The sequence below is a fragment of the Centroberyx gerrardi genome, chromosome 8 (genome assembly GCF_048128805.1).
Source record: "Centroberyx gerrardi isolate f3 chromosome 8, fCenGer3.hap1.cur.20231027, whole genome shotgun sequence".
NCBI classification, from domain to species: domain Eukaryota; kingdom Metazoa; phylum Chordata; class Actinopteri; order Beryciformes; family Berycidae; genus Centroberyx; species Centroberyx gerrardi.
This window is the reverse complement of record NC_136004.1, coordinates 2,355,761-2,381,828: the sequence shown is the minus strand read 5'-3', so window position 1 is coordinate 2,381,828 and position 26,068 is coordinate 2,355,761. Positions and strand designations below refer to the sequence as shown.

Here is a 26,068-nt window from a genome sequence, read left to right as displayed (position 1 = left end):
TCTTTTTTTATTGTGTGCCTGTCAATCAAACCTAACACACTGGAAATCGGGAACTGTTGAGTAAGTGGTCCATTAATTAGTTCAGCAATCAACAACCAAAGAGGGGACACATACACCTGAATTTAAATTTCCCTGATGTAGTGGTTACTTACCATTGGCGGCGTGGCGAGTGATGGGGCCAAGATGCCGATAAGCCCTGAGGTAAGAGAGAGCCGCCTAACTTCAGGCATTGGGTCCTTGAAGATGTCTGCTTTACCTATCTTGGTGCTGCTGGAGTAAGACCTGCTGAGCAGCCGGTGGTGGTGCTTCAGTCCATCCATCTCCTCAGTTCTAATAGAACCGGAGCACGACCTGCTCAGTAGTCTATGGGTCTTCAACCCACCTCCTCCAACCCCGAGACTTGTGCTAATGCCCCCACTTATCCCACCCACACTTACACCCCCACTAGTGTGGTCACAGTGAGGGTCACTCGAGCACGAGCGGGGAAGGAGTTTATGGGGCGCCCTGAGTGTCGCAGGGCTGGCTTCAGGTTTGACCACCGTGGAACAGGGGCGACCCAGGAGGCGGTGGGTTTTGAGAGGCATCGGGGCGGCTGTCTCCATGCGAGGGTCACCAGACAGGGAGTGGGCAAGGAGCTTGTGGGCCGACTTGCTAGAGCTAGGGCTGCAACCATCCACCTCCGTTTGTTTGACAGTATTGGAGCAGGTCCTACGAAGCAGGCGATGGGACTTGGACACACCATCCTGCTCATGCTTAAGCTTCTTTTTATTCTTAACACAGCCAGGAGGAGGATAGCTGGGAGATCTGGGGTAGAGCCCAAGAATAAAACATGTAATTCTACTGTAAATAATCTTGACATCACCATGTTAAACCAAACTGTAATGGCTTATGCTGCGTAAAATTTAAGGGGTGTACAGCTAAAATACATATTACAAAGTAAAGTTTCATAGCACTGAAAGTTCACGTACAGTGTCATCCTCATCTATTGTTTTTATGTTGCATTTTCATTTTTATTAAAAAAAATATATATTCATTAGAACATATATTGAAACTTATATCTTGACACAAGTATAATTGTCTTAAATAACAAGATAGTTGTAAATTGAGAAAACTGCAGTGAGATAACCAGAATCTCTTAGCCTGAGTATAAGTGAACATTTCATTGAAGGGGAAATTTGTATTTTGCATCTCTCTGCCAAAAAAAATAACATTCTTCTGTACCAGTGGAGCCGTTAGTCTCTAACCTGCGGAGAGTTGAGAAAATGTGCAGCGGAGATTTGACTTTCTTGTCATTCTGCTTTTTGCTGTGTAGGCAGTTGAGCTTCTCTTTACTCTGGTGCTTCCACTGCTGGGTGACAAAGGTTTGCATGATCCTGATGTAAAAAAAAGAAAGAATAAGGCAGATTCACTCATTTAAGGTCTGTGCAGGGATGAGAGCAAGCTATATCACCAAAATGACAAAATCAGAATGCCATGTTATTCACTAACCATGCACAGTAAGTGGAAAGCTGCCTAATAGTGCTAGTCAAAAAATAAAGCATCTTTGCAACTGTCATGGTCATGCATGTATAAATTATATGTAAATGTCATTATTTTGCCCACATAATATTATTTATAGGTGAGGCCATGCAAATGAAGATTGCACCCAATTCACTAGCATTTCGCAACACCAACCCCCTTTCCCTTTTGAAAGGTGGCATAATGACTTTGCGCGAAGGGTTTGGCCATTCATTGCTGTTATCACTGCTGGAAGACACAGCATTTGCTTGCCCTTGAAAAGATTCAAGGGCTTGTTTCCACCACAACTCAATTTGCATACATTTATTAGTGAATAAGATGAAAAATCTACACTCTTAGCATACTTAGCATCTTTCATACACTCAGTAGCCAGTTTATTAGGTACACCATCCTATTCACCAAAATGCAATACTACAGTGAGTCAAGTGGCTGTGGCCATGAGATGTCAACTGACCATAAGAAAGGGCAGAATAAGGGACCAAAGAAACTTTGAGCATGGTATGATCAACAGTGCCCAGCACCATTTCCAGTGACTCAGATGCAACAGATACATAGAGGCCATCTGACAAAGCGCATCATCTAAGCGTTACCTGACTGACTGACTGACTGACTGACTGACTGACTGACTGACTGACTACCTACCTACCTGCCTACCTGCCTGCCTGCCTGCCTGCCTGCCTGCCTGCCCGCCCTGAATTTGCCTCGTGATGCCCTCGGCTGCGCTGTGGGAAAAAAAGAAGAAAAAAAACCATTGCAACAGTGCAATGGTTGTATGCAAAACAGTGTCTCAAAACACACAAACTGTTGGCCCTCATCACAAATGGTTGTAGCAGCAGCAGACCACCTACTAGATGGGTGTACCTAATAAACTGGCTACTGAAGGTACCTTACTGAAAAAAAGATGTGAAGAACACTGAAATGTGAAAGGCAAGATGATTTATTTATGATTTAAGTTTATCTCATTTGGACGAGTTACTAAGTCGTTTAGACAACTTAATAAGTCGTTTGGACGAGTTACTAAGTCTGTGATGAAACAGGCGAAAAGTCCCAAAAAAAAAAAAAAAGATCTGGGTTTGTCATATGGCATGTTCGGACTATCAATCTTAATCTTCCTAAGACAAAATCATGATATTGAGTTTGTTTTCATAAGGCATTTAAAGACTAGGCTACATAAGCATTCTTGAATTTGCTTGTAAATGCACTTTTCCTTTGACAAGCTTATAGCCTCGGCAGCACAGTTGCCAGACTCAGACTGGTCACTTGGAGCTCTGCGAGGTCCAGATAGGTCCTACTCCATGCCAGTGCTAAGCCGTTTAAACGACTTGCTGGGGGAATGATTTAGTAAGTAATTTGAACGACTTAATTAGTAGTCTGGATGAGTTAAGTCATCCAAACGATTTTGTAACTCGTCCGAACAACTGAGTAACTCATCCAAATGACTTAAGTCGCCCGAACAACTTAGTAACTTGTCCAAATTACTTCTTAACTCGTCTGAATGAGATAAACTTTTGCCCGCAAAAAGTTTTTTTTCCCCTTGCCTTACAGGGCTTCCACAGAAAAGCGATCAAGATGCACACTTATGATTAAACCTTAAAATTGTATTTCCCCTCACTTTTTCAGCTGATGTCCCAGCCCAAACCTGTCTTTTGTTGACACCTGGAAAACATCAACCGTTGGGACTGAATAACACCACACATACACACACACACACACACACACACACACACACACACACACACACACACATAGTTATGCATGTTGTAGGTTGTACATGATGAAATGCCCAATGCAAGCATACAGAGAAAAAAACACCCATTAATTGATTTAATCTTTCAAAACTAGGAGCCAGAATTAAACATTTAGTCATTTGTGTCTTACCTGTTCCATTCAGGTACTGGGTTAGCGAGCAGTGAAGCCGCACGATAACAGGCTCTCGCCTAATCACATCCCATGCCAGCGCAATTTCTTCCTAATGTCAAGGTTGAGAATAACATAAAGGTGGACATAAGATAAAGAACATGTCTTTGTAGATGATGTAGCAAAGGGCAGTTCTAGACTTTTCTCTGGGTAGTTACTAGAATGGTACCCAGGAATGGAAGGATGCAATCTTGTGGAGTGGAGTCTCCACTGGGGTCTTATACTACGTTGCCTGCATGAAATGGTGCAACACCCAATCCAAAGGTCAGGCTTAAACCAACTGCCCCCTCTTCCCTAGACCACCCACCCTTACCTGTCTCCTGTCCCCCTGAGGAGAAGACTGGATTTGTCCTAGTCTGATTAGCTACTACATTAGATAAATGGAGAGTTCAGCAGCCGCCAACATTAACTGCCCTGGGAATCTGCTGTCAGCATCAGTATTCATGTCTTCCCCTAGCAAATCACTATTAACTAGAAAATGTGCTCTGTAGAGCACAGACCTCTGCCATGTCTGACAACCACCCTTTGGTGATAGGCCACCTGTGTTGGTTGAGCATTCATGGCCGCCTCTTAATATAGGTGGACTAAAAATGAAAATGGTAGGTTTTGTAAGATGACATTTTGTTTGAATTCAGAAAAAGTAATATCACTTTAAGCAATTGTTTAGGGAGGTATGTCAATTAAAGATAAGCAATTGTGATGCAATTGTGTCGTAGGATATTCTAAAAATGTCAGTTTAAATGAATGGGATTTTCAAGGTGTAATACCAATAAAACAAGGAAATTAAACCAATTGAAATGTTCAGTATCTTCATCACATACTCTGATCATTATCAGAAAATTGTATTGCGACAATAATACAAATTTAATGCAAATAATTTGACAGTGCAAGCAAGATCATTTACACAGAATTCAAAACCTATTTCAAAAAAGCTGAAAGGTATATTATGATATTAAAATATATTTGCCCTGAAACAAATTAACACCAAGCTCATAGTCGGATCAGCCAATTCTCTCATCCACTTCCATGAGTATTAAAAACCAACAAAGAGTGCCGTACTCACATCTAGGAAACTGACATCAATGTGCAGATCAATGTCCACATCATCGATTGCACCATATTCCCTGTAGAATGACAGAAATATGATCAACATTAAACTTTCCACCCTAAAATCATACTTCTTGAAGTGCTGCTGGGTGATAATGACTCACAGAATATGCAAAACAAGCTTAACAATAATCACTATTCACCATTAAAGTCTTTCACTGTCACTTTTGCAAAAAAGAATAATCGAGTAATGTTGATATAAATATAAATATAAATACTTTTTTTTTCACTATAAATTCTCCCTTAAATATATTTACTTGAGTACTACAACATTTGTTTGTCAATATGGGTTTTATTCTGAGATTTTGCCACCGGAAGTTGATATTTTTATTGTGGCTGGCTTGACAGTGGAAGGAAAACCAACATGAAAATGCTGAAATGTTGCAGTTTATTAAAAAGAACATTCTGCTAATTTTCTATTATATTATTAACATCATTATTATTATTATTATTTTATTTTATTCCATTGAGGATTGTTGCACAGTTTTCAGTGCATATTTTGGTCAAACTAACTGCAGCCCCACTTAATTCTTTCATAACAGGCAAATAATATGCGGCATAAAGTACTATTATTTGAGTAGTACTGGGATCAGTACTGGGATCGGCTGATGTACTGTTTGTTGAACACTATCCTTTGACTCTTTGACATTACAACAAATCACCCACTCCTTTTATACACACATTCTTCTGCCAGTGTAAATGGACAATGCAACAGTGAGCCAAAGAGTCAAATATTGAAATGTTTACTGATGACAACATTTCCCTATGTGTCACCCTAAAGCAAAAATGTTCCAGTGAGCACTGACAAGTCCACTTGTGTATCACTGCCTTTAGTGATCTACAAGCCATTTTCCATCCTAAGGGATCTCAGCATCATGAGTCAGGCCTTTAATATTTGAACACATCTGCCCACATGGACACCCTCCACCCCCAGACAATGCCTTGTTCTCCAGTCATGAGTCACACAGCAGCCCTCTGAGATCCAATTGTCATTTAGAACTGAACAGGAGAGCTGGGGAAAGGCTCTGCACACCATAGTACAGTGAGTTTGAAGTACAGTTGTATTAATCTGTTATACTGCTCTATGTATGTATATGCCATACTGTGCATACAGATACCATGCCTATCAACACACAGTGTATATATGTGCACATGTTGGGAAGCTGCTGCAGATACAACCAGAGACCCATGGTCCTGTTTCCATATGCAATCATCCTGGTAGCCTCTGGAAGCCTATAAGAACTGGCCTATCCATCTCCTGCAGCAGCTACACAGCAAGGGAGATGCAGTAGTGTGTGGGATATCTAGCAGCTACCATTGCTGGGGTGGCAACCACATAGCATGTCCAGCATGTCATAAGGACAAGGACAAGGGTGGCAGACGCATTTGATTTACTAGACAATTTTTAACTTCTACATCCTAGCCTAAAGGTAGATGTTTTGTTCATATAATATAAGCTATTCAATAAATGAGAAGTTTGCCAGGGCCATAACAACCTGGTGAAACCTGTAAACATCTGCCAAGATGCTTTATGAATGCTTTATCACATTTTTTGTGTTGTCTAAGGTAAGAATATGGCTTGGTAGCCTCAAGTTTAGTAATGCCAGCTGGTGACCAGGAGGCTACTATTTCGGGGTCATCTTTGACCCAAACTTAAATTTGGGTCAAATGTGTCTCAAGACACATTTTTATGTTTTGGCTTTTAACTGATTGTACTTTTGTCTTTCTGTCTGTTTTTATTTTCTCTGTAAAGCACTTTGTAAACTCTGTTTTTTGAAAAGTTATTATAGTTTAAATCCTTTGACCAGTTGGGAAAACCTGTGTGAGGTAAGTTAATGGGTGTCACTGGTAACCACTCATCAACCGCCCAATAATCATGTACCCTTCAGCAAGGCACTCCCCAACCACTCTAGTGGAGCTGTTCAACAGATAACAGTTAGAAGCCTGAATTAGGTATCTCCCAGGTATGTCAGTCTATATGTGCAGTGCAACAATGCATGCATGTTCAGCAAACCTCTTCTGAGTAAATAAAGTTCAAGAGGAGAAGTAAGAGATGGAGAGGCATGTCATACAGGCCTTACCTGAGAGATACTGCATGAGGTCCGTACAAATCCCTCACAGCCTGAAGATCTGCCTCCAGCTGGGGATGCTTGTGGAGCTCGCCATCAAAGTTCACCTATGATAGAGACAAAAAGGTCAGCTGACATACTGACCTACACTAGGAGAGCATACAATGAAAACCATCAGTACTTTGGGACAATTAAGTAAAATTGGCCATGTTTGCTGCTACACATGAAATTTATAATCAGGATCAAAATATGAATAGGCTGCAGTTACGCCTTGGCAGAGCATCTCAAAGCAAAATGTCAAGAGTTTGTTGATGCTGAGTCACAGACTTGAAGCAACTATTGCTGGGGTGTTGTTAGGGTGATGCGACCACATACTAACTTAACCTGCAATTTACAATTTTAATTTGCTTTAAATTAGTTTGATCCAATACTTATGCTCACCTGAAATTGGGGGGGACAGAATTCAAGGTTTTGTATGCAGTAAAAGTAACCAATTTCACTTCACTGGCCCATTACTTATGATTTTCACTGCATATCTGAATACACAGTGAAATATTGACAAGCATGTTTTGTATAGGGATTTGTGTTCATATTAGTTGTGCTATTTGATCAGTTGCTCCTGAATTCTTTCTAACAGTCAACAAGGTACAATAGATCTCAGAACAAAATTAAAACATTACTGGTGCAAAGTCACACTGTGTGACTTTAATAAGTGCAAAATGAGCTTATGTCTTAATGAATTTGCAGTAATAACTCAATGGGAATAGCAATACAGGACCACAAGAAGTCAGTAGCAGGGACATTCATTCCCATGATACAACTGTCTTTCCAGTAGTGAGCCATAGTCTTTTTCCATGGATACCTCATGAAAATATTAAATATACATAATGCTTGATGAGCTTACTGAGTATTTTGGAAAATTCTGCAATGAAATCAAGAGTTTGCGCTCGGTACAGGTGTCGCTTTGCATTTTTTAGCTGGGTAGTAGATCAATTCCACACTTAACATCAGATCTTACTGGCAAAATGGCTCTCCGAAAGTAGAACGAACAATGAATTTGCATGATGACTCCATGAAAGGGCATGGTGTAATGAGAATTGCCACAAGCCAACAAATCATAGAGTTGGCTCCAGTATCAGCTATTACCAGTCATTCAGCACAGAAAATTGTGCAGTGATCAACCTAGGGACGCAGAAATATTTGTTACATCTATTGTGACTTTCAATCTTGTACTCCTTCGCTTGCTCTTATCCAGGAATTAGAATAAGCTTATTCCATTGCACCTACATAAGAACATCAGTGAAATGGCTAAAATGTAAAATACCTCAAGCCCCTACGTGTAGAATTTGTATCTGATTATATCATCCTCCAATTAATTTTGATACCATAAAAGTTTGTCAGTAGAAAAATGAGATCATCGCGGAGAAAATTGGTTTAGTCTATGTGTTGCTTTCAGTTTGTTCATTCTCTCTGTCCCCGGACCACGCCAACCGGCCGTACTGACTTACGGCAGAAAGATGGCGCCTCAACCAAACCAGGAAGATAACAGAGGCAGTTTGAATACAGACTAGTTGCTTAGATTGAACAACGTGAAGCTAATCAATATGGCAGATAGTGGTAACATGGAAGACAGGACTCTGACTGATGGACCCTCTGCAACAAAACAAAACAGAAAACCTATAACAGAAGAGGCTAAAAGAGCTAAAAAGGAGAGGGAGGGGAGCGCGAGACCCGGAGCTCTCGGTAGCCCCACGGATCGATCGGCTTGAAGTACCCGTTCCCCGGCCCCCCGGAGCGCAGCAGACCGGAGACTCCGGTCACCAAACCCCAGGAGCCCCACAGACCCATCGGCACCCAGCACTAGTTCTATAAGAGGCTAAAAGAGCTACGAAGGAGCGTGACAAAGCACAGCGTCAGACTGACCAGACCGCCGTTCACTTGTCGGAGAGATAGACGGGAGCTGAAGAGGTTTAAGACCGACATAGAGCTGGCTTTCTTTCTCCTACACATGTAAGTGAAATACCAATAAGGGTCTCAAATTGTGTTACCGAAGCTTTTAACTTTAGCTTTAATTTTTTGTTAGGACCAGTGTGGTTTATATCTGTGGTTATGTGTAATGGCAAAGTCTATTTATGTAGTCAGCTACCTGTACAGCGACTAAGCTATTTAACGTAAACCTAGCAAATTAGCTTCACTTGTCAGTGCATAGCCGGCTGCCGACAGACAGTGGGGGTACAGAAGGGAAAGAAATCATGGCGATTTAAATCAGTGGGCAGACAATGGCGTTGCTCCTGTCCAGTGTGTGTGTGGATTGTAATCGCGTCGTTTGTCCGCATTTGGCGTCTTGTTCCAACATCCTGTGTCGGTTCATGTGTTCTGCCTTCTGCCAGCTTGATCGGCCATAATCGCCACATTTAATACAACTCCATACTCCGATTACGTTACTTGATTTGTGTTTAGTCTAGTTCATTAGTGGTAGCATTTTCCATTAGCTGCAGCTTGTAGCATCAGAATAGTAAATGTTGGAGAGACTTCCGGTGGCAATGTGGCGAGGTTAACAGCGTTCTTGAGAAGCTGCCGCCCCAACTAGATTAACATAATCTTTTCCAGTCATTTTATCTGATCTGACCCTCCAAACATCGTCTGACGGACTAGTGCACATGACTAGACGACTTAGAAACACTCAAAAGTTTTCAGTGCCTCCTACAAGAAAAGAAATGGCAAGTTCACCTAAACAAGCTAACTTCGCTAATGTTAATGCCCTGGAGAACAACACAGAAAGCAGTGAGGATAGCCCGGTGCGGTGCGAAATCCGCAAGATGAATAGGAACCTTGAAACAAAAATGGATAAGGTAATCTGGGATGTTGCTGCTCAATCAAAGGGGTGATGGACTCACTTAAAACCGATGTGAATGCGCTCTAAAGCAGAACTGATGAGACTGAGAAGAGAATTTCTCAACTGGAAGATGACAATGCTAGGCTAAATGGCAAAGTCACTAACATGAGTACTATCGCAAAACTCGGACAAAGGCTACAATATCAAGAGAACTACAGCAGACGAAATTCAATCAGGATTAAGGGTGTCCCAGAAGGGGTGGAGAAGGGTTCTGGTATAATGGACTGGATGTTAAAGACATGCTACTGTGCTTATTTAGGGATACACCTTAAGTTCTTACAGAATTTGAGGATCTCCCAACAATCTTGGGTGGCGACTACAACCAGGTGATTGATGTTTTCTTAGATAAATCCAAGTCTGGAATTATTAGACCCTCCAAAACTCAAGAAGCAATTAAATCACTTGTAAGGACAATGGCCTTTATGATATCTGGAGGTTACTCAATCCAACTGGCCGTGATTACACCTTTTTTTCTAATAGGCACTCTGTTCATTCTCAAATTGACTGCTGGAGTAAAAACACAGAGGTCTAAAATGTGGTGTATGAACACTAGTGTCTTACAAGATAAAGCATTTTGTGAGTACCTAAAAACACACACAGTGACACAATGAGTTTTTTAAACAAAACAAATTTACATCTGGGAGGCTTTTAAAGCCTATATCGAGGGGGCCTAATCCAACGTACTGCCACTCTTAAGAAATTAAACCAGGAAAAGATCTTAAAGTATGAGAATGAAGCCAAAAGATTGGAACGAGAATACTGGACTAACCCAAAGGACTCTTGTCTGTCTGATCTGGTCAAAGCTAAATATGAGCTTAATTCAATATTTTCCAAAAAAGCGGAGTAGTCTCTCTTTAGACTCAAACAAAAATGGTATGAGTCAGGTGATAAGGCAGGTAAACTGTTGGCCAGTCAATTAAAGTCTAGGGAGGCTGCACGTCAAATTGTCAGTGTCAAAGATAAAAAAGACAAGCTCACTACTAGTCACAATGAAATTAACCATATTTTTAAAGAGTTTTATGAAGAACTGTATGCCTCAGAAGGCCAGTTGGAGATCAGCAAAACAGCGGCGGATCTACCGGGGTGGCATGGGGTGGCAGCTGCCACCCCTAAAAAATGCCTTGCCACCCCAGTTTTGGACAATCTAATTCAAAAATATATATATGAAAAGTTGTGGCTGGTCGGAAATTTACAAGAGGGAAACTCCGATGTCCGAGTGCAAGTGAATGCAGCAAGAGATGACGCTCCCCGTAGACTCCTACCACTCCCCAGCAGGAGCTGTTCATATGCATTCAGAGCGACTTCATCTGTGACACAACAATAACGGCAGGAAGAAGAAGATGATAACGGCTGTCCATTCGGCAGACCATACGGTGAAGGAATGAGGTCGATGAGCAAAATAGCTGTAGTATTACCAGTGAGCAGTGCAGCGTGTGTTGCGCGTGTGTCCTATGAGTTTTTCAACTCATAGGATCATAAAGAATTATTTGCGGTCTACTATGACAGAGAATAGATTATCAAGTTTGGCTCTACTCAGCATTGAATCAAAACGCACTAAAGCTTTGGATCTAAATAAGTTTGTGAGGCGTTTTGCTGAACAACATGGTAATCGCTGCATTCAGCTCTTATAGGTTCATGCCAACTTCATGCTGCACTGGCTCTGCTCGCTAATATAAGCCTTTTTTCTGGAAAGAATATTACACCAAAGTCATGGATATGTGTAATATACATCCTTGTGTCCTTTCTATTTGGGCAGAATGATATGGTCAAAAAAATCATATTGCAATTTTTGACAGAAATTGCAACTGGATGGAAGTGAATGGAAATGATAGGCCTGATTTTTGCATCATAATTTTCATGTTCACTAAAAAAAACTGTTAAAATGCTGATGATGTGATTTTTTTTTTTTTTTTGCTGGGGTCTGCCCCAAACAAACATGTTTTAAGTTGTGTCTTAAGTCTGGAGAATACGATTTGTAGGCCAGGGCATCTCTGTAGCACCACAATACTTGAGTTATAATGGTATTCTTCTGTCTGCTATTTTACCTTTATCAAACAACTGAAGCTCCTGTGATTTTTTTTTTGGGTGTTCCATTTGGCCATATTGTGATTTTGATAGTATTTTGATTACTTGTTCAGCCTTATTTTCTATGAAAGTAACTTGTTAGTTGACCTTACAGTAGTGTATAGTCGAGCCACTTTTTGATATATTGTAGCTGTGGAAGTAGGGAAGAGAAACTGAATGTAAGTGAATGAAATGTCTAACTGTGAATAAACTGACTATTGCACTCAAGTTGGACTTGAGCTAGCTGATAGGAATAACTCATATTATTTCTACAATCGCCTGACAAATACAAATGAGACTTACTTGTTATTTAACATACCTATTGCAGCAGTCTTTGCATAGATTTGGTGGCCCCTGCTGGTCTAATAGTGCAAAAGACAGTATTTTGTGGTAAGGCAAGTCAGCTTTTTTTATATAGTGCATTTCATACACAGATAATTCAATGGGTTTTAGCCATGCTTTGGCCTGGCTTTTAGGCTGCAGAGAGGGATTAAAGGTGGCCCTAACTTTTAGTCTCTCATTTTTATTGGTTTTGTCCTTGTCCTTTTATTACCTCCGCCAAGGAGGTTATGTTTTCGGTGCCGTTTGTTTGTTTGTTTGTCTGTTTGTTTGTCTGTTAGCAGGAGTACGGAAAAACTACTGGCCCGATTTTCATGAAACTTTGTGGAAGGGTGTAGCATGGGCCAAGGAAGAACCCATTAAATTTTGGAGCGGATCCGGATCCGACTCACGAACAAGCAATAATGGCACGAACCTTGGCAGAGGTCTGCGCTCTCCGAGTGCCCTTCTAGTTGGTTTTAGTTTTGGAACATCCAAAACCATGATTTTGTGTATATATAGATATATCTATATATATAGATATACTGTATATATATATTAGGGCTGTCAAATTTAACGCATTAATTTAGATTAATTTTTAGATTAAATGCGTCAAAAAACTTAAATTAATATAATTTAATGATCTGTTATGGCCACATTTTAGGCTAAGTGATAGGTGTATGTTAAATTATTTAAAAAAAAACTGTTCTGGCCACATTTTAGGCTAAGTGATGGGCTTATGTTCAATGAAAAAAGACATGTATTTGGAAAAATGTCTGAAGATTTGGAAATAAAACAATTTATTTATTTCTAATGCCACCTTTAGATATTTCTATTCAATGCTTTACTCATGTGCCACAATAATGTAATGTTTTTGAGTTAAGATATCTTCATTTGGGGGCTTTTCCAAGCAAATATTTATATATGTGATTGTTTGTGATTAAATCAGCATATATATATTTCTGCCACCCCTTAAAATCTCCATGCCACCCTCTTGCCACCCCATGAATATTTCTCTAGATCCGCCCCTGCAACAAAACAAACCTTCATTAATCACTTAAATTCTTGGTCTAAATCTGAAGTGATGCCCTTATCAAAACACTGCCATGATCATTATCATTTTTGTAAGAAATAATAGGCTAACAAAGTGTTTTTTCAAAGTGGTTGAGTGGTTGTCATTGTTTATTACCGAAGAGTTTTCCCTGCCTCTTTCTGTCTGTAGCTGCCGTGTCTGCGGTGTCTCACGTTTCACTCTTGAAACGGTTAGCCAATCAGAACAGAGGGCTCATATTAATGAGCCTTAAAGGCACAGCAACAGAAACAGCCTGTTCTTGGTAAGGCTCAGAGAGATGCTGGAAAATTAATGTGTAAAAATTGATTGAGAGTGTTTTTGGTACATGACACCACACAGGCAGCTTTTAATGGACCTCAAGACATAAAAAACACTGGAAAGTGTAGAATATGGGACCATCAAATACTTGCCAATGTTATAGTAAAATAGAGAACAGCCTGTTTTGTACTTGCCCTATCTGCTTACCTGTATCACTAATCTATTATGAATACAGATTATGCCATGAATAGTATCTCAGTATGCTGTTGGAGTAGAGGGACTGTTTCTTACCTGACCTCCATAGTAGAACTCCTCAGAGTCATTGTCTCCCTCAGAATCTTCCTCTATGGCATAATGACACTGAATAAATACAACAAGAGTTAGTGCAGATCCAACTGAACCATGATCAGTTTCAACTCCCAATATCTTTATAACAGAAGTACATTCACAACATATCAGCACAGTAGAAATTTTGTGGATTTATCATTAGATACTGACACCAGCCACCATGCATTCTTTCAACATAATGGTCATAATCCATCCTACCTGATTTTTGTCTATCTGAAGTTTGGATCTGATGGACTGGCAGCTAGCGGCATCATTATTTAGCTTTATCTCTGTTGAAAACCCATAATGAGGAGGCAAGTCAATTCAAAACAGCAAGACTCACAGTTTCATGACATTATTATTCCCTTGCTTGTTACTTTTCAGGAAGAGATGTTGGGTAAGGAAATGTTGAAGTGAGACAAAAGAACATTCGCTGACATTCGAGACACACTGAAATGACAGTGTATTAATGGCATTGTTTACGGAAAAATCACCAAGCCTTAGACGATATGCATGCTCTAAATTCTCAAGCTTACACAAAGCTCAGCTGCTGTGGAGTTTGTGCACAGAGGCACGTTAATTAACAACACAATCCTTTGGCAAATATTGTGATCCGTTACAGTGAAATACACAAGAATTAATTATCTGCGCCTCTGCTTATTTGCGTGCCCTATTTTAGTAAATACCTTGTGCTGGCGGTACCAGTTGCACCCACAATTGCTTTTGCGCTGCACCAGGAATTGCGACATGTTAGTAGATCCGGTGTGCAAAGAAACTTTTGCACTTGAATCAATTTAAACATTTACTCAATGATATCATAGGACCAAAACATTGTATTTGAGTTCTCAATGACATGTTTTCATTTCAAATAAAACGTGTAGGTCTTCTCCTGTGCACCTGTCACCCAAAAAAATATATCCCCATGTGTAAACGTACTATTGTTTAAAATCTCAATTTTGTCCCCAGCTCAAACATGGCAGATTTTGGGAGAGTAAAATGGTCAAGATTAATTTTCTTGAAGTGTGATGGGGTTAATGATTCAATCAGAATCAATTCAATTGCATATTTCCCTGAACTAGCTACAAAGACATCAGGGACATTCAAAAAATTTCATAACAAATTTTTCGTAACAGGTTTGATATTAACATTTTAAACATCCATTGACTCCTGTAGTATGAAATCATCATCAACGAAAATCGCATGCACACACATGCGAGCTCATACACATACGGCTCTAGCGTGAGTGTACGGGGTGTGGCAACTGATTCTTGGTAATTTTGTGGCGAAAGGCACATGGCACAACTGCGGTGCAGTTGAAAGTGGGGTGGGATAAGGAAGAATACATCATCAGTATGTGTGGAAGGGGCTGCCGTCAGACAAATTTTGCAGCCCAAAAGCCACTGAAAACCCACCCCATATGCTCCAAAACCAAATGGGTAGGAAACCGTAGACCTGACAAGTGGGGGAGGGCACAGCCTCAGTAAACGTGTATATATATATATATATATATACGTATTTATTTATACAGTATATACAGATGTTTTTTTGTTTTTTTTAAAACATCACTTGGACTCGAAAGTTGGACTAGCCCTTGCTTGTAGATTGCAGTGCCGTTGGAGACGTGATGTCTTCTCCTGGCCTGCAGGACTGCAAGACTGGTTTGAATTACCAGTAGCTGTAGGTATAGCTTCCACTGTCTTAGCGCGCTCTCAAACAAAGAAGATATTTTTAAAACTTATTCTATAGTTCGCGCCATCTTCACAGCTGAACAGTGTAACAAACTCTAGTGTGTGTCCTGCGTTGCTTAGCAACAAAAGCAGTAGTGATCTGGGTGTGAAAGGGTACAAGCTGGCAAATTAACTCTATTTATAACGAATACATCATATTTATCATGTTATTTCGATAATGCAATACAAATTAATATATTTAGCGTTGCCGCAGTTAGCTGATGTAGGCATAGGGTACTTTTTAAGTTGCCAGACCATTTCATAATGACAAATGCTGGTACAGTCGGTGTGTAGAAAATTAAACTAGTGTAAGCTTGTACACCGTATCAAACCGGTTAAACCGGAAACCGGCCCAGCCCTAATATACAGCACCTTAAATTAAAATATGGCCGCAAGCAGTGATTCTGTGGTTCAAGCACTAACAGCAGTTGAGACAAACTTGAGCCATTGGCATTAGTAGTAAACAAGTTATGCTAATTGTAAATACAACAGAAAGTTCTTTACCAACTTTCATAGTAATCGAGCAAACCATCATTAAGTAATGGCCATTTTTTAATACTTTGTATTTGCTTAACGCAATTGGCTGAATATTAAAAATCTTGCTGTATGGTCAAATTTACATGTTACAAATGGAGGTACACACACAATAGCTCAAATTATCTTATTAAGCCATTATGTAATAAGCCACGAGATAGAGATATTTCCTGGCTGTTAGGTTTGATTACACTACATATATCTATATAATTTATACATATATCTATGATTAAGTATATTTGACCTCAGTCAGATATTTTGACTATTAGTAATAATAATAATAATAAACCGTAGTGGTTCAGTACTATGTGCTTGAACCACTAATTAGCTTGGAAGGAGATAACACATTTGGTTAACATGTTTCTCTGGTCCTAGGAGAAGTCCTAGTAGATGAACCCGGTCATTAAGTGTTAAATGACCTTAGTTTTGTCTCTGGTCCTAGCTGCCCAATGTAGGAAACGGTTCGATATTAGACAAAGAGCCAAACATAGCTGGTGGCGAACTGCAGGGACAGTTTGTTGGAGACTGGCTGGTGGATAACCCCCTCCCGTAGGCAGAGGGTGCGGCTGCCTCCACAATCCCCACTCTGCGCCTCAGGGCACACACTGACAGTTCTATGTTGGATGACAATCATTCACACCACAACCACAAAATGAAAATGCATCTCATTTTTTTTCCTGCTTGTGGAATTTATAGTCAAATTGGCCAACATATCATCCACAAAAAGGGTTGGCAAACTTTTAAATAGGATCTGTTCATGCGAGCATCGCTCGGCAAGGCCACGAAAATAGCACAGAACACAACTGCGCCTTTGTGGCATGTGCTTTGGACGTGGTTTGAACAGGTGGGCAACGCAAGCACAAATCCCGGTAATACTTGACACAAAAGTTGCGCTGCGCTGCTTGATTCACAGACACACTACAGACACACCCCCTACTGCACCTCTCCACCCCCCCGCCACACACCATGCACTATCATGAAAACAGAGCCCATATGCTCAGGCCTCATATCTTAAAAATGTGTGGTTTGTTCTCTCATTTTATTTGTATTTATGTTCTTTGATGATCTGTAAAGCCCTTTGTGACAAACCTATTGCAGTTGCCAGCTTAGCAGATGTAATTTTGTTCAGACTTCTCCAGCTGCACACAACCTGGCCTTGTTTGAACTTTACCATCACTAGAACAGATATTCTTGGGCTGTGAATAGTACTTGTGGTGCTACTGTGAGATGAGAGGCTTTTTAAAATAAAAACTAGAGCCAGGCCCACTGACCGTGCTGAATGTATGGATTTGATGGTGAGCACTAGTTTTGAAAGTTTGTACAATAAAAGCTTAGAATATTTGACTGACCTTTTCATTTAATTTTCCCTGTCAATAAACAAATGCCCAGGCCCTTAATGTCCCTCTTCCAATTAAACATGGTTTAAATCATGTTGTAGGCACTTGTTAACTAGCTAGCCACAATGGCGGCAAGCTAACGCTTAGCTAGTCAGTAGCAACAAAAAAAAAAATCTTGGAAAAAATCTTGTATATATACACATATGAAAAAACATAAATGGCTAGCAGGTAAAAGAAAATCATAAGGTAATTTATTTTTTCTATCTTAAAAGACAAAAGCTAATAGCTAGCCCAGATAACATAATAGTTGGGAGGAATTGTTGGATGTCCCTATACCATGGTATAGAGTTATTAGTATGATGAAAGCATGAAAACACTGTACAGAGGTCCCTGCAATACTTTCGCTTTAAACTACATACAATTTTGCCCACAAGAAAAATGTTCTTTGTCTGGGGTATTAACCAAAGTTCAACATGCACATTCTGTGATGAGGAAATGAAAATATGTGAGCATTTATTTTGGTTTTGCCCAAGGGTGGCTCTGTTTTGGAAATATGTGCAAAAGTGGATTAGAAAATATGAAAAAGAATTTCATTTAAGCTTATTACAGGTACTGGTGAATGATTTGGAATGCAGCCCTAGTTCCTTAGGAAATGTCATTATATGACTGGGGATTTTTTTATTTTTAGAGCTGCATTTTGAAGAGCCTAAGTTTAATAGCTTCCTTTATTTTGTATGTCATTTTAGTAAAATAGAGGCCATCTTAGTCCAACAGCAGAAAATGCCTCATACAAAAAGATGGCTAAAAGTGAGATGAAAGGCAGTTCATTACTACAGTATGTACGTACAACACAATTTTTAAAATAAAAACTCAATGTCATTTCTGATGAGCCCGGCCACTAACTGTTAAATGACCTTAGTTTTCACAGTCAGAACAATTTTGAGATACATTGCATTTACTTGACATTCCTTTCTGATGGAAAGCAGAAAAGGTCAATCCCAATGGATATGTTACCATAGCTGCTATCAGTATATATAGCAAATATATATAGAAAAACCACTAACTTTTTCAGCCACAAAATATTGATAAACCTAACCCCTCCACAATACAGCATCCCAAGGATGACCAACATTTGAGTGCACAAGCTTACCTGTTGCAATTTGATGAAAAATGACAGGAATCGGATCTGTTGTGATTAAAACTTCATCATCATTTTCAGAGTTTGACACATACGTGTTGTCTGCAATGAAAACAGGCAAAAGGAAATAGTTTTGAACGAGTATGATAGTGACTCACTGTAACTAAGCAAGGCATTGTGTAACAACAATTTGACTTTATTTTACACTTACACACATGCTATTGCGTCCATCTCATATATATAATAATCCAGCATCAATTCTTTTTATTTTTATTTTTATTATTTAAATAAATATATTTATATTTGTGTGGAAAAATTAATTACATGGATACACAAAGATTTTCTCTTTACTTAAATAATTTATTTCTGTTTATACTTTTTACTTATTTTGTTCACAAATTACAGCTGTAATCAATTTACTGTATTAACGAAAATCATGACGATGAATTTGCACTGATGTATTACCATGTATTACCAATGTACTGATCCTTGAAAATAAAAAAATAATACAAAATCTATTTACAGCTCTCCATGACAAAAATTCTGAAACAAAAAACCACGATGGAAAAAAATAACGAGACTAAAATAACTAAAGGCCCCTTAGACGAAAATATCACTATAAAGGAAATGAATAATGTACAATGTACATGTTAAAATTCAAACTGTATACTGATGATGACCCATCCAATCAAAATACCGCAAAGTTTAACTCCCCATTGGACGATTCCCGTTACATTGAGCTGTTCTCACTTTGAGAGAAGTGAAACGGCAGGAAATTTAATGTACCGTAAATCCTCTAATAGTGGCCGTCAATTAAAAGCCGGGTCTCTAATAATGGCCGGGGCCGTGGTCGACGCGAACAAATAAAGGTCGGCCTCAAATACAGGCCGGGGAAAAAAACAAAGGAAACAAGACTAGGTCAAAACCTAGTATATGGCTGGACCGTGTCCGTCTCCTCTCTCCGCCGCTGTCCTCTCCACCGCGCCCACGGCCTGCATTGATCTTCCCGATCCAAGCCCCGGACCCCCGCCGAAATCTCGGCCGGATCACCAGGAACACATCGGTGCCCAGCTATCGGCACTGGCCGGATCCCGGGAAACTGCAGGGGCGCGCCGAAACCTCCATGCTTATCTGTGTCTCTCTCTCCGCCGACAGAACAGAGGGCTGTCAGGTGGACTGAGCTTGCGCATATGCATCGAAATAAACGCCGATATGATATAACTGTATAGATTCTATTCTTAGGTTCAGTTAGCTTCAGTTAGCTTCAGCTTACATGCAAACAACAGTGGATACCGGTAAACTCCTGGTGCCTGTTTGTAACTGTAGTTTGTAGTAACGTACAAGTGCCACAAGATGGCTCGGCCGGCGGAAGTCTCTGGAGCATGCCGTCGTCGATTACCGTAATTATCGTAATGCATTGTAGTAACAAAAAAACGTCTACCTAACGTACCCCAACAGAAGCAGATCAGAAAACAAGGAGGCTTCGTACTAAAATATGAGCAAATATACTTATCAAACAGAGGGAATTAGAAATAAAGGCATGTCTCTATTATAAGCCTGCTTCCAATAAAGGCCTGGTACCCTCTGCAGTTGAGGTAAATAAAGGCCCGGGCCAATATTAGAGGATTTACGGTAGTCAATATAGCATCAAATCCTCCTGGCAAAGATTCAGCCACATCAGTGGGGAAAAAAGAAGAAATTATATCTGGATGCACGGTTGTCAGTTAAAACCTAATTCCACTAACGTTACTTAAATTCCACAAGGTAATAACGTTACCTACCGTTAAAGTTTTGTAGAAGAGCAGAAGATAAGTTATCAAGTTACTGTTCACAAATCCTGTTACTAACACAGGCGAATTTGAAGCAAATTGTGGAATGTTAAGTTTCACTTTTTGTTTTCACACCGGGAGACTGTTGGATTGAGTATACTGCATCTCTTAGCCAAAGACGCCCTCTAGAGGCCATCTGACAAAGCATTAATGACAGACTGACTCACTGACTGCCTGACCTGAGCATGCCTCCTGATGCCCTCGGCTGCACCATGGGAAAAAGAGGATGTGCTCTCTTGGAGTGAGTCATTTTAATGCCAACATATTTATATTTAATATCATGGAGAAACTAAAGGTAATCTCACATCTGACTAAATTGTGACTAAAAAGAAAAAAAAACAAAATGAAAGGAAATTTTCATTGAAAGACTAAGACTGAACCTAAAACTTCTGTTTTCATCTACTAAATATTAACTAAAACTAATGCTTTATGTGATGATTAAAAAAATCTGTGAATGATTAAGACTAAAACTAAAATGAAAATCGCTGCCAAAATTAACACTGACTGTAATGTGTTAATGAGGTTCGACACGGGCAAAAGCTCCAGTTCAACCATTTTATTCCCCTAAATTAGTTCATACAACAGTCTTATGCAAGATGTGTGCTTCTGTTTCTGATCTAAATCGTGACCTTTTTATTGTACATATTTAGGGCCCGAGCACCGACCGGTGCGAAGCCCTATTGAAATGCAAGGAATTATTATTATATTTCCCTCCAATGAATCGCATTTTTAAGGGGCTAAAGGTGCTCGGATAGTTGCGAAACTTTGCACATGCCTCACAAGTGCTGAAAAATTTTATATTTTATGGGTCTTGCACATGGGTGTGGCAAAATGGCTCAATAGCGCCCCCTACAAAATTTCAAATAAATACCCATCGCGCTACGTTTCACCTACATGTACGAAATTTGCCAGGCACATGTATCATGTCCAGACTTAAAAAAAAGGTCAATGGGTGCCATGACCTAAACCCAACAGGAAGTCAGCCATTTTGCATTTATTGTGGCATTTTTGGCCATTTACAGGGGTCATACTTTAACAAACTCCTCCTAGGAGGTTAATCGGATCCACCTCAAACTTGCTCAGCGTATATAACAGACCTTGACGATTAAAAGTTAATATAAGCTTTGTCCAACGGCGTGGGCGTGGCGAGGCGTCGAATTTCCATGTTTCGCCACGAAACAGGAAGTGGTTTGTAACTCCACTGTACATGGTCAAATCTGCCCCAAACTTCACAGGTTTGATGAGAGTCCCGGCCTGAACACATCTATATGCCAATATTCAGTTATAGTCATAGCGCCACCTACTGCCAACACAGGAAGTGGTTTGTAACTCCACTGTACATGGTCAAATCTGCCCCAAACTTCACATGTTTGATGACAGTCCCGGCCTGAAGACATCTACATGCCAATATTCTGTAATAGTCATAGCGCCACCTACTGGCAACACAGGAAGTGGTTTGTAACTCCACTATACATGGTCAAATCTGCCCCAAACGTCACATGTTTGATAGGTGCCCCGGACTGAAGACATCTACATGCCAATATTCAGTTACAGTCATAGCGCCACCTACTGGCAACACAGGAAGTGCTCTGTAACTCCACCGTACATGGTCAAATCTGCCCCAAACTTCACACGATTGATGACAGTGCTGCCCTGAAGACATCTACAAACCGATTTTAAATCATAGTCATAGCGCCACCTACTGGCAAAAGGAAATGACAGGAAATGTTTTATACTGAAAATTCAGAGCCGCATCAACCGGTCAGTGCCCAGTAACGCCGCCGTGGCTGCGGCACACCCCAACATGCGCAAAGTGCGAGGGCCCGATCATCACTGCTTGCAGCTTTAATTTAGTATTTTTCTTTTTCTGTACTGTTTTTGTATTGTGTAAACCCTGCTGCTGCTTTTTGAGTTGTTGGTACACTGGTCTTGATAAAGGTTGTTTTTCAAAGTATCCAGCACACAACTTTTTATTATAAAACTATAATGTACACATACAGGACAAATTGAAATCAGTTTTGACTAATGTGTTCACAGCACTAAGCAGAACTGGTTGTAGGATAATACAATTTAATAGAACTTTAGTGCAATGTTACCTTTAGCCTTATGCATTCACAAATTCTAATCAGTGACAAACACTGGCAAACTTACCACAAAATACAAAATAAGAGAATAGAAATAGTAATGCATGTTTAATGGATACTTTTTATAACACTTTATAATGTGGTTGTATTACTTAACATGACTTAATGCATTAATTAATGGTGAACAAATGCTTAACTAAGGCATGAATACATTTCTTCATGTTAACTAAGTAATTAACAAATTAATTTGTAAATGCAGTAATTAAACTCTGTTCATGACCTATTTATGACCAATCCGTCTCAGTTTTGGAACTCCCTCTCCCATAAATAAACCATTTACTAACATTAACAAAGCATGCCCAAAACTGTACTCATCACACCTCCCTTTAAAATATCTTCATCCTTCATTAATGGTTTCCTGCTGATTAATAGACATAAATTAATGCTTAATTAATCCATTTCATATTACCTATTGTAAAGTGACAGCTCTTTATGCCTTAACAATGGCTTATACAAGGCCGTATGACACATTACTTAAGGGTTCCCCGACAATGATGCATCCATGGCCTTCCAAGTATAATACTAATGGCTTACTATAGTCAATATGACATGAATTCAAAAAAGGGACAGCTCTTTATGCTTCACAAAGGGTTACTTCAGGAAATCATACAAAAAAGTCTTTACAAATCAAAGATGAGAGTCACACAGGTCTTATAACCATAAATATTATAAACAGATATATATATATATATATATATATATATACATCTCAATGAGAGATGCAATTGAGTTTAACTAAAAGAAGAGAAAGTAACTCCAGGTCAAGATTACAATGAGTATGTGATCAACAACAAATACAAAACATTCCATACTTCAAACTACAGTAATGCAATAAAATCGACAACATATGGAGAAAAGTTGCCGGGACTCTTCGGTGCACTGCCTCCCAGAAAACAGTGTCCATCTCCAGCAGTGAGGGCCAGGTAGGTCTCACTGGGAGGCAGTGCATTGAAGAGTCCATGGGGAGGACTGACCGGTTTGCAGTGACTTTTCTCCATATAAGTTTGACAAATATTGTTGTCTGATCTTATTACATTACTGTGTGGGTTGAAGTGTGGGATGTTTTCTCTTGTATTTTGAAAGCCTAGCGTTAGCCAAGATAAGAAGGATCTCTTTTGTTGTCATATTGTGAATGTTGACACTAAAGGAAGCAGATGGAGAGAAATGTTGTTGATCACACTCATTGTAATCCGACCAGAAGTTATTTTCTCTAGTTAGACTGAATCGCATCTCTCATTGAATATTTTGATTACATATATTCATTTGATATTGTCATGAAATGTTAAATGTTTTCATTAAATATTTATTGCAATACCTGTGTGACTCATGAAATGGGTTATTTAAGAGTTAGCAAACATGAAATAATGTTATTAATCAGCAGGAAACCATTAATGAAGGATGAAAATCTTTTAAAAGGAGTTGTGCCGAGTACAGTTTTGGGCATGCTTTGTTAAACCTGCAATAAGCGATTTCAGACCCGATAACCAATCCTGAAACTAACGTGTGCTATATGGAGATTTCCTTGAGACGTAATGATATAAACAAATATCCACACACGCAGGTCAGCTGTGTTGCTGTTTTCACCTCTTTTCTAAAGCTTGTTGTCAAAACCCAGACCGACTCAAAGCTCCTCCCGGCCCATTCAGTAGCTTTTCATTTTTTTAAAACTCGCTTGTCTCCTCCCTTGCTGTTTAAAAGTGGCGCTCACTCGGCGGAATCGATGAAGTGAACGAGTAAACGTGTTAAGCTTGTAAACTTGCTATCTACCTCTTCACTTGACATTGTGGGACAATGTAACCTTCAGCGGGAGAAAAATCTGGCAAAGCGAGACTATTAACTGGCGACACATCTCCGTAGGTAGCTTAGTTTATCTTGTGTCATGTTTTATTTACAAATGTGTTCATAAGCCCTGAAAGTGCAACTTTTCCATACGAAATAATGAAGACACAACGCCAGCGCTTCTTTCACAGGTCTTTGGTGTAACCTAACTTTGTTCCAAGGCTTTCTCTCCGCTGTGTGGAGTTGCTTACTTAACCAACCAAGCAATGATTTCTATCGACCTTTCTATCGAGCATGTGTTATGTTTATATTGAGTATAAGTTCTGTCGCGATAGATATCGTTATCGTTTTATCGCCCAGCCCTAATACACATATAATGAGCTCTCTGACCTCAACGCCAGCCGGTGTAAAAGGTAGAGAGGCTATGACAAATAGGCTACAGTACAATTTTCTGCCATTCTTGCTCATTACTTATTCATAACTACGAGTCCTAGGCTATAGGAGGCATTCTAGTTGGCATCCTTCTCCTTCGTCTTGTGAGCATCATGAGAGCACATGCTCCTCTCTGTATACCTCAAACTACTTCTACTAACTCTTGTTTGTAGTTTTTATCATTTCACAGGAAAAATACAAAATATAATATTGATAAATATATCAATACATATTATACAAAATGTAATATTGATAAACAAAAATGTTGCAGTGTCTGGGGTTGGCGGTAAACCGCCAAACTGTAGGAGGGCATTACTTTTTCACCGCAGTAGGAAAATTTAAATACCGTCACAGCCCTAATTTCAACACAAGGACATATTGAGCAGAATGAATGAATGAATGAATGAGAGGTGAGAAAAAAATGGATTACAGCATACATACTAAAAAGTGAATATTAATGAAAAAAGTCACACCTGCAATTAAATGAAAGTTACACTAAAAAGCTAGCTCATTTATCTTATTTGAGTGCTATGCTTATTGAGAAACTTCAGATGAATCATTTTCTATCACTGACTGCAAAACCTTCCCATAAATATTAGGTTTTCCAAAAAATGTTATGTTGCTGAATCTTCCATGATGTTATAGATACACTCTAATGTAAAAGAATGGACATACAGCAAGGTTGCAATGTGTTAGTCCTTACCTGGATAGTCATCGGAGACATGCACAGAATAAGAAACCCTAGAGAAAAAAATAAGAGAAAGAACGATATTATTACAACATGTCACAGAAGCGTCAAGGCCAGGGTAGCATGTTCAATCCAAATTTTACTCCATGGCATACATTGTTTGTTATTAGCAGGGAGAAAACAGGGCCTCATTCAGGTTGCCAGTTCATTATCACTCCCCTTGCTACTGTGTACAAGCCTCAATGAGATCATAGTTACAGCAGCTTTGTACATGTGCTGTTTGACTCAGCACTGGGCCCACCATCATTTACAAGCTGCCATGATTCAGTGCAGCGCTACATGGATCAGATCAGCAGACAGACTGCTGGAAAAGCGGATTTCTCACCTCCCGCTTCCAAACATTCTCTCAGATGGTGACTATGGTATAGCTGGTGATGAGTTTTTCATTAACTTACACTCTCTGGAAGGTACATTAGCTCTAATAGGGCTCTCCAGAATAGCTATGCACATTTTTACATTCATGTGCTAACAGCCAGAGGTGAAGGATATCTCTGGAGGACACACTGGAGCCACTAAAGGTTTCACTAAAGGTTTGTGCTGGCAAGAGAGTGCTATATCACCAAAATGACAAAATCAGAAAGCCACACTATTCACTATTCACTGTGCATAATGAGTAGAAAGCATGCCTAATAGCACTGGCCAAAAAATAAAGCCTGTTTATGCCTGTCATGGTCATGCATACAGTACTGCATACATACAGTAAAACACAAGACGTGATGCACAGATCACAAACTTTTGATGACCATCACAGTGCCAGACCCCTCAGTAGCATGATGCCCAAAAAGAGAGACAGTAATTCCACCAAGTGGTGGCACTCTGATCACATGAGAACAATGGTGTAGTCAAGAGTATAG

At 39.6% G+C, this 26,068-nt stretch overlaps 1 protein-coding gene across 2 annotated transcripts in view; it reads right to left on the bottom strand.

Moving 5' to 3' along the window:
- The window catches only part of parp8 (poly (ADP-ribose) polymerase family, member 8), a 79,304-nt gene that overhangs the window by 37,672 nt on the left and 15,564 nt on the right, over nt 1-26,068 (bottom strand). For both annotated transcript variants that reach the window (XM_071915176.2, XM_071915177.2), the window contains exons 3-12: nt 25,170-25,207; nt 18,295-18,384; nt 13,766-13,836; nt 13,511-13,579; nt 6,624-6,718; nt 4,499-4,559; nt 3,397-3,487; nt 3,131-3,197; nt 1,245-1,373; nt 153-804 (exon numbers count right to left, since the gene is read on the bottom strand). In XM_071915176.2, coding sequence (XP_071771277.1) covers nt 153-804; nt 1,245-1,373; nt 3,131-3,197; nt 3,397-3,487; nt 4,499-4,559; nt 6,624-6,718; nt 13,511-13,579; nt 13,766-13,836; nt 18,295-18,384; nt 25,170-25,207 — 1,363 coding nt within the window. The remainder of the gene's footprint in view (nt 1-152; nt 805-1,244; nt 1,374-3,130; nt 3,198-3,396; nt 3,488-4,498; nt 4,560-6,623; nt 6,719-13,510; nt 13,580-13,765; nt 13,837-18,294; nt 18,385-25,169; nt 25,208-26,068) is intronic.